Source organism: Stomoxys calcitrans, chromosome 3 (assembly GCF_963082655.1).
Source record: "Stomoxys calcitrans chromosome 3, idStoCalc2.1, whole genome shotgun sequence".
NCBI classification, from domain to species: domain Eukaryota; kingdom Metazoa; phylum Arthropoda; class Insecta; order Diptera; family Muscidae; genus Stomoxys; species Stomoxys calcitrans.
The window spans coordinates 48,741,760-48,750,795 of NC_081554.1; the positions used below are offsets into that span (position 1 = coordinate 48,741,760).

A 9,036-nucleotide genomic window follows, 5' to 3' on the forward strand; every position below is an offset into this window, starting at 1 on the left:
ACTATAAAAAGGTCCTTATCATTGAGCTTAATGTGCATTACTTACTGAATTGTAAGAAGTTTGCTCCAGTTCCTTAATGGAATGTTCACGGATAAATTTGGAAAAATATTAAAATTGCTTTTATTTAAACGACTTAAAGTTTCATCAAATGAACTTATGCTTGTATGCAAAGAGTCGAAAATCTTCTATTCCATTTTCAAAAGTATGTCAATTTAAATATGTGCGAAGTTGTAAAATGAACTTTGTATTGACTAATTTCATACATTAGCTTTATTTTATAGAAACCAATTATATAAGGAGCAAAGTTCAATAAAGGGAAAAGTTGAAATGAGCTGTGATATTTTTTTGCGATTACAAAGCAATTATCGCCAAAATTGTACTTTTTCAAACAAAAATTTCGAAAATAAAAAAATTATTTTATAACAACGTGGGCTGCAGGGTTGGCAGCTTCTTCTATACGTTAAAATTTTGCAATTATACATTTAGTCAAAACATGAATGGTCTTGGCAATTTTCTATTAATTGCCTGTTGGCTTAAATTGGTTAATAAATACATTATCGGAAGATATTCAACAATATGCTAACATCTCTCTTCTCTTTTCTAATTTTCAGGTATGTTGCAATCAAATGACCATGAGAAATCTCAAGTGTGAATCATTGGATCCGGAATTCGCCAAATTCGATATATGTGAGCTAACTCAAGCTGCCGACCTAACTAAAATGAATATCATATTGCGTTTGTTTAAAGTGCCCGTTACGAATTGGTTTTGCACTGCTCAGATAGTTTATCAGAAATCGCTAAGTGTACCCCTGCTCAATAATACCTGGGACATTTGCGATTTTATGCGAAAACGCAAACGCGGTAATGTTTTTTCACGCATTTACGCTTACCTAGGTCCCTATACAAATCTGAATCATAGCTGTCCTTTTAATGTGAGTACCTGCTACTGTAGTCAATGGACTTGATAAACTTCTCTTTTTATGTGACTTAGCATGACATTTATGTGCAAAATTTGACCATTATGGGAAAGAAGACTTTGGTTCCCATGCCAAATGGGAACTACAGGATCAACTTTATCTTTCTAACCGATGGCAAGAAACGTTTTTTGGTCAATTTTATTTTAGGAGTTAAGAATTAAAGAACGAACAAATGGCTTGTATTTTATTATTGGAAGAAAAACACTGCTACATCTTATATATGTTTAAATTTTTTGTTAACAAATTCATGTGATCTCATTTATGGTATGGTTTATTGCTATTTGAGGCCACCGTAGCATAGATGTTAGCATGTCTGCCTACGAAGCTGAACGTCTGGGTTCAAATCGTGGCGAGAACATCGGAAAACATTTTTCATCGGTGGTTATCACCTCCTAATGCTGGCGACATTTCTGAGGTACTGTACCATTTGATATGGCAGCCATGTAAAAACTTCTCCACAAGGAGAAGGTGTCGCATTGCGGCTCGGACTTGGCTATAAAAAGGAGGCCCTTTATCATTGAGCTTAAATTTTGTAGGCAACAACACCACACAGGAGCTTAAAAAGGGACAGATAATTGTGAAGAGTCGCAGAGCCAGCGACCACGAGTCCGACCCACGACTTTTGACGGCATCCAGATAGTCTAGTACTACAGTCATGCGGTGAGTGACTCACAACACGAAGTTCCTTTTGTCCTTCTGATACGCCTGCTTACGATCATTTAGAGCCGTAGCCTCGCCGTGAGTGAATCAAATTTCAGAGATACACTTAACCATCACCTCGCCCTTGTCCTTCAGACATCAGAACCACTGAACCCGCGTACACACACTCGTGCCATCTGTCTACTACCGCCACCCCGTGATTTAGTGCCGTATCCACAACGTGAGTGGAGCACGTCTCGGAGATATACGTAACTAGCACATCGCCTTTGTCCTTCAGATATAAGAGCCGCTGAAACCCAGTACACACACTAGTGCCATCTATCTACTTTCACCATCCCGTGATTAAGGGCCTTACCCACGTCGTAAGTGAATCACGTCAACACCTCGCCTTTGTCCTTCAAACTTCAGAGCTGCTAAGCTTGCGAACACACACTCGTGCCATCCGTGTGCGACCGCCACCCCGTGATTGAATGCCGTATCCACGCAGTGGGCGAATCACGTCTCGGAGATACACATAGGCAACACCTCGCCTTTGTCCTTCAGACATACGAGCCGCTAAGCTTGGGAACATATACTCTTGCCATCTATCTTCGGCCGCCACTCCGTGACACTCAAAGATACACGAAGTCAACAGCTTGCTTTGTGTCCTTCAGACATAAGAGCAGCAGAAAATGCGAACTCACACTAATGCCGTCCGTCCGCCCGTCTGCCGAAATCACAAAAGCGGTCGAACGCGTAAAGCTAGCCCCTTGAAATTTTGCACTGATATTTAATATTGATGTAGGTCGTTGGGGATTGCAAATGGGCTATATCGGTTCAGATTTGGATATAGCACCCATATAAACCGATTTTTCCCCTCCTAATGCTGGCAACATTTGTGAGGTACTATGCCATGAAAAACTTCTCTCCAAAGAGGTACTGCGGCACGCCATTCGGGCTCGGCTATAAAAAGGAGGCGCCTTATCATTGAGATTAAACATGAATCGGAGAGCACTCATTGATAAGGGAGAAGTTTGCTCCTATTCTTTAGTGGAATATTCATGGGCAAAGTTACATACTGCTATTGTTGTTGTTGCTAAAAGCCGACAATTATTTTTCAGCGGTAAAAATCATTGCTGGCGGTACATGTAAGGCCTTAAAATTTTTCTACATAGTGGTGTTGTTCAACGTCAAGCAGCAAATTTGCTCACGGACATATCATTGAGGAATATCAAAAAGACTTGTTCGCTAATCAATGAGTTTTGCAATATGATCAAATTTCGAGCAAATCGAATACAGTTGGCAAATGATAAGAATATTGCAAATTACCCAAAATCTGACGAACATATATAAGGGAGCTACATCTAAATCTGAACCGATTTTGACCAAACTCCTTAGATATGGTGGCAGTCGTAGAGAAAAGCGTTGAACAAAATTTTAACATAACATGGTGCATAAATGCTTTTGCAGCGACTCTAGGAGTGAAAATTGAACCAGAACCGATTTCTATAAAATTCACCATTAATATCAAAAGTCAAGAGAAAATCCTTCATGCCAAATTTCGACAGAATCTGTTAACAAATAACCATTTTATTGCATTATTACTGCAAATCGGACGAACATATCAATAGGAGCTATATCCAAATCTGAACTGATTTTCTCCAATTTCAATAGGATTAGTCTCTAGGCCAAAAAAGAAAAATTATGTGCCAAATTTGAAGACGATCGGTTGAAAACGATTGGGGGTATATTAATCTAGTCATTCCGTTTGTAACACCTCGAAATATTGATCTGTGACCCTATAAAGTATATATATTCTGGATCGTCTCGACATTTTGATTCGATCTAGCCATGTCCATCCGTTCGTCCGCCTGTCTAAATCACTATAGCGCTCAAACGCGTAAAGCTAGCCGCTTGAAATTTTGCACAGATACTTAATATTGATGTAGGTCATTGGGGTTGCCAACGGGTCATATCGGTTCAGATTTAGATATAGCTCCTATGTAATCCTATCTTCCGATTAAACTTCTTGAGCCCCTGGAAGCCGCAATTTTTGTCTGATTTAGCTAAAAGTTTGTATGTAGTGCTCCGTTATGACTTCCAACAACTGTGCCAAGTACGGTTCAAATCGGTGTATAACCTGATATATCTCCTATATAAACTGATCAGACGGTCGCCCTTCAACTAAATTTATATTGAAATTTTTGTTTGTTTCTCTTTCGAGACGAGCTCAATGATCGGAGATGCAAATGGAAAAGGAAAGCCAAAGATAGCAACACACACCAACCACACTGGGACGCTTTTCGTGTTTGGTTAGAAGACTTTTCAACCATATTAGGTGTGGTGGGCCGTGTGTTGGTATATTGTATTTGAATCGTATTAATAGCGAAAACGCATCTATGATACAATTACCACATTAACCACGCTCGACAGCCTTGTCTATTAGCTGTACTTTTTCCCAATGCATGTGTTTGGATATATTGGGTCGGCGATGACAAATTTTTTCACAGCTTGTGACTCTGTAATTGCATTCTTTCTTCTGTCAGTTATCAGCTGTTACTTTTAGCTTGCTTAAGAAAAAAAGTGTAAAAAAAGTATATTTGATTAAAGTTTATTCTAAGTTTTATTAAAAATGCATTTACTTTCATTTAAAAAATCCGCAATTACTTTTTGGGCAACCCAATAGCTGTCATATAGACCGTTCAGCCATTTAAGGGTCTTAAGCACATAAATTGCCCTATTTTTTATTTCGCTGAAATTTAGAGCAATGAGTGGGACTAGATTCCCGTTGTCCAAACCAAAGTTAGTCCAGGTAGGACCATACTTTGATATAAATTTGTAACATGGAATTACACTAGGCACCCGATATCCGAACTGCTTATGGTCCATGCCAGATCATATTAGGAGAAAACTGCCGATCTGGGATCTTAAGCCATTAAATCCTCATTTTTAACCTGATTTCCTTGAAGTTTTAAACTTTGACTTATATAAACTGCTTGGTACCTGAACCGAATATGATCCAAATCGCCCCATACTTGGACATTTTTATAGATATTCTAGGTTTATAATAAAAAAAGGATGAAAAATGTTTTCTTGTTGGTGCGTATCCAAAGTTTGGCACGGCCGAACTAAATGCAGTTTTATTTGTTTTCTAATATTTGGTTAGAATTGTTTCCGGTATATGCTTAAAAAGTAAATTCGGATTATCTCTTTATACAGGAGCAATAGACACGGATTGAGACCATGTTGGAGGTTATGGGAGAACCATTATACCAAATTTCAGTCATATTAATTAATAATTGCGCCCTCTTGACGCTAAGGATGTAAAATCTGTAGGTCGGTAGCAAAATTTCACCCAAATCGGATATGAATTGCGCTCTCTAGGGGCTCCAGAAGAACAATCGGGAGATCGGTGTATATGGAAGCTTTTAAGGGTTACGGATGTTGGAGGTCTTAAAACAAACCGGTTTGTAAAATATCCTTCACCGCAGCGAGACCACTGCACACGCTCTAATGAAAAAATTCAATAAGGGCAAGATTCATATTGCCTTAATTTAGGAGCCATGGAGGACCCGGAAATGAGACTTTGCACAACGTATTTTGTTGTGACTTCCAACAACTGTGCGAAGCATGGTCTAAATCGATTCATTGCCTGGTATAGCTGCCATATAAACCGATCTGGAATCTTGACTTCTTGAGCCGCTAGAGGGCGCATTTTTCCTCCGATTAGAGAGAAATTTTGTACAACGCCATCTCCCATGCCCTTCTATTGGGTTGCCCAAAAAGTAATTGTCGGTAATATAGTAGTAACATAGTCGGCGCTGGCGTTGACAAATTTTTTCAACGGCTTGTGACTCCGTAATTGCATTCTTTCTTCTGTCAGTTATCAGCTGTTACTTTTAGCTTGCTTTAGAAAAAAAGTGCGCGAAATTTTGTTTACATTTTTTGTTTGGCGTCAATTTTAATATGGAGCCCACATGTATTGAAAGAAATTCATTTAACAAACCGAATCAACGCTTGTGATATGCACCTTAAACGCAATGAATTCGATCCGTTTTTAAAACGAATCATAACTGGAGATGAAAAATGGATTGTTTACAACAACGTTAGTCGAAAACGATCATGGTCCAAGCATGGTGAACCAGCTCAAACCACTTCAAAGGCTGATGTCCACCAAAAGAAGGTTATGCTGTCTGTTTGGTGGGATTGGAAGGGTGTGGTATATTTTGAGCTGCTTCCAAGGAACTAAACGATTAATTCGGATGTTTACTGTCAACAATTGGACAAATTTAATACAGCCATCAAGGAGAAGCGACCAGAATTGGTCAATCGTACAGGTGTTATATTCCACCAGGACAACGCTAGACCGCACACATCTTTGGTCACTCGCCAAAAACTGAGTGAGCTTGGCTGGGAACTTTTGATGCATCCACCATATAGCCCTGACCTTGCACCATCAGACTACCATTTATTTCGATCTTTGCAGAACTACTTAAATGGTAAAACTTTCGGCAATGATGAGGCTATAAAATCGCACTTGGTTCAGTTTTTTGCAGATAAAGGCCAGAAGCTATATGAGCGTGGAATACTAAATTTGCCAGGAAGATGGCATAAGGTTATCGAACAAAATGGCAATTATTTATTTGATTAAAGTTCATTCTAAGTTTTATTAAAAATGCATTTACTTTCTTTTAAAAAATCCGCAATTACTTTTTAGGCAACCCAATACATACGTATCCAATGTGGTCTGAATCGATCTATAGCTTAATACAGCTCCCATATAAAGCGATCTCCCTATTTTGCTTCTTGAGACCCTACAAGGCGCAATTCTTATCCGAATGGACTGAAGTATTTCACAATGACTTCTACAATGGTCTTCAACATTAAATTTACTTATGATCCGAATTGGACTACAACTTGATACAGCTCCAATAGCATAACGGTTTTTATTCATTATTCTTTGTTAGCCTAAAAAGAGATACCGCGAAAAGAACTCGACAAATGCGATCCATGGTGAAGGGTATAAAAGATTCGGCCCGGCCAAACTTAGCACGCTCTTACTTGTTTTTAATATCGTCTATGTCTAAATTTTAAATCCTAGAAATAATCTTTGAACAAAATTTAGAAAATTGCAATGTAATTTTAATTGAAATGATATTTGAGAAAAACATGATGGTGGTTATCCAAAGTTCAGCCATGCCGCATTTAATACATATATTTTAACTTGTTCTTATTCAGCGGTCTTGCAATGTTCTGCTCTTCGGAAGATCAGATTCTCTTTCCTGATACTCTTTCCAGTGATTGACGTTACATGCTTCTCAGTTTCCTTCTATGTACACCGGATAGCTTTTTCGGTTTTATTGTTAGTTTAGTGATGTTCTCGCTGTTATCGCTTACAACCGGATGACCTCATTCCGCGATTCGTCTGCGATGACTGTTTAATTGGCATTGCAGTTGGCTGAGATGGAAACGGGATGAAGTGCGCATTTAGTTATATGCATTATCCGGTTGTGCGCTTGAAGCATTGCTTTCTACTGCAGGTGCCAAGGCACCCACACCTGCAGAAGCGGCAGATAACATGTTGCGGCCTGATGTCACCAGCGTAGCTGTTGAGTCCTTGAAAACCATTCTGAGCTGATTTTACACCGCTCTAAAACAAGCATCTACAAGGCGTTAATATGCGCAGATATCTCCAGTCATAGTTTAATAGGAATTTTTTACACAAGAAATTTTATTTTACCACATTCCCTTCTTGACCATGTTTTCATTGTGTGAGATCAGTTTAAGTCCATAATTAACCAAAAATAATTTTGAAATAATAATTGTTTTATTTATATGCATGTTCTATTTTATACTACCACCATAACCATTTAAAATTTTCCCCCAAACCGCATTGGAGTGTGAAAGGTTCATAAGCCATACCAACTGTGTTTACCTCTTATCTAATTTTCAATATCAAATGTAAATCCAACTGCAAATCGGTGTTTCTTGTTGAGTGTAAAATCCGTCTGCACCACAATGCGAGAATTGGGAACTGGTATTAATGGACGACCGGTAAAGGTAAAATTCCTTATAATGAAATCCTGCTGCAGTGAGACAAAATGTAATGAAATGCATATTCCTCCGAGTTTTCCTTTTCAACTTACATTGTATGGACAGGATTGATTCAAATTGCTATACGAGGCAAAGTACTTAAATAAACGACCAAAAGCCAGAAATTTCTAGGGATTTTTAAAGTAGGCACATAGATCCCAGCTATTATTTACCATGGGTATGCTTGTGGAACTGGCAAATCGAGACACCACACCCATAATGCACGATTGTATGGGGCCCTTTAGCATGCGTACTGTCACAAATAAACGAGGCACATTTCGACGATCTGGCCTCAATTCACACAAATCAATTTCCGAAAATTCAGCATCAAATGTCTTACATTTGGGATTGCTTAGAATATATTTTATACTTGCCAACTGAAATCCAAACGGCATTGTAAATATTCATATTATTGATAGTTTATCACTATCTCTACAGAAAATTATCTTCAAATTTGCCTTACCCGATTGAATAAATGTAATATTATTAACATTTTTAAGGTTTTTCCAAACATTTTTAAGGCTTTTTCCAAACAGCAGAAGAACAAATTTTGGTTAATTTATAAACGATATAAATACACTCTGTTGAAGGACAATTTGCAAACCTGACTGCTTAAAAATAAAAATAAAATTGATTTGTTTTTTTTAAATAGGCAATTTTAGACGGTCCACTGACAGCAGATTTCTGAAAAAATTATAGCTACTTAAATAGAGTACAAATAATTTAGCATTTGCGACCTCTTTGTTATTGTAATTTAAAAAACAATTTAATTTATATATGCTATACACTCACAGTCGTATTCCCTAACAATTTGTAATATGAGGTTAAAATTTGATTTATGTATTATACCCCTTATTTTAGTAAACTCACAAACACATTAAACCAGTAAAATAACTATTAAACATTTTTATAATTTGTTGATGTTTTATGTGGCAATTCCCTTTATTTCATATTAAGAAATCTTATATATTGGGTTGCCTAAAAAGTAATTGCGGATTTTTTAAAAGAAAGTAAATACATTTTTAATAAAACTAAGAATGAACTTTAATCAAATATATAATTGCCATTTTGTTCGATAACCTTTTGCCATCTTCCTGGCAAATTTAGTATTCCACGCTCATAGAACTTCAGGCCTTTATCTGCAAAAAACTGAACCAAGTGCGATTTTATTGCATCATCATTGCCGAAAGTTTTACCATTTAAGGAGTTCTTCAAAGATCGAAATAAATGGTAGTCTGATAGTGCAAGGTCAGGACTATATGGTGGATGCATCAAAAGTTCCCAGCCAAGCTCACTCAGTTTTTGACGAGTGACCAAAGATGTGTGC

General features: G+C 37.6%; 1 protein-coding gene across 1 annotated transcript; it reads left to right on the forward strand.

Annotated features, from left to right (window-relative positions):
- The first annotated feature begins 632 nt into the window (after positions 1–632).
- Positions 633–1,138, forward strand: LOC131996028 (uncharacterized). The gene is made up of 2 exons (XM_059365448.1): positions 633–932; positions 992–1,138. Exons 1-2 carry the CDS (start codon positions 633–635, stop codon positions 1,136–1,138), a joined length of 447 nt encoding a protein of 148 aa, XP_059221431.1.
- The last annotated feature ends 7,898 nt before the right edge of the window (positions 1,139–9,036 follow it).

Excerpts from the sequence above, each read along its gene's own strand:
- LOC131996028 (XM_059365448.1), top strand. The coding sequence starts at position 633 with ATGAGAAATCTCAAGTGTGAATCATTGGATCCGGAATTCGCCAAATTC. Across the intron at positions 933-991 it reads ATCATAGCTGTCCTTTTAAT|CATGACATTTATGTGCAAAA; the intron begins GTGAGTACCTGC and ends TATGTGACTTAG.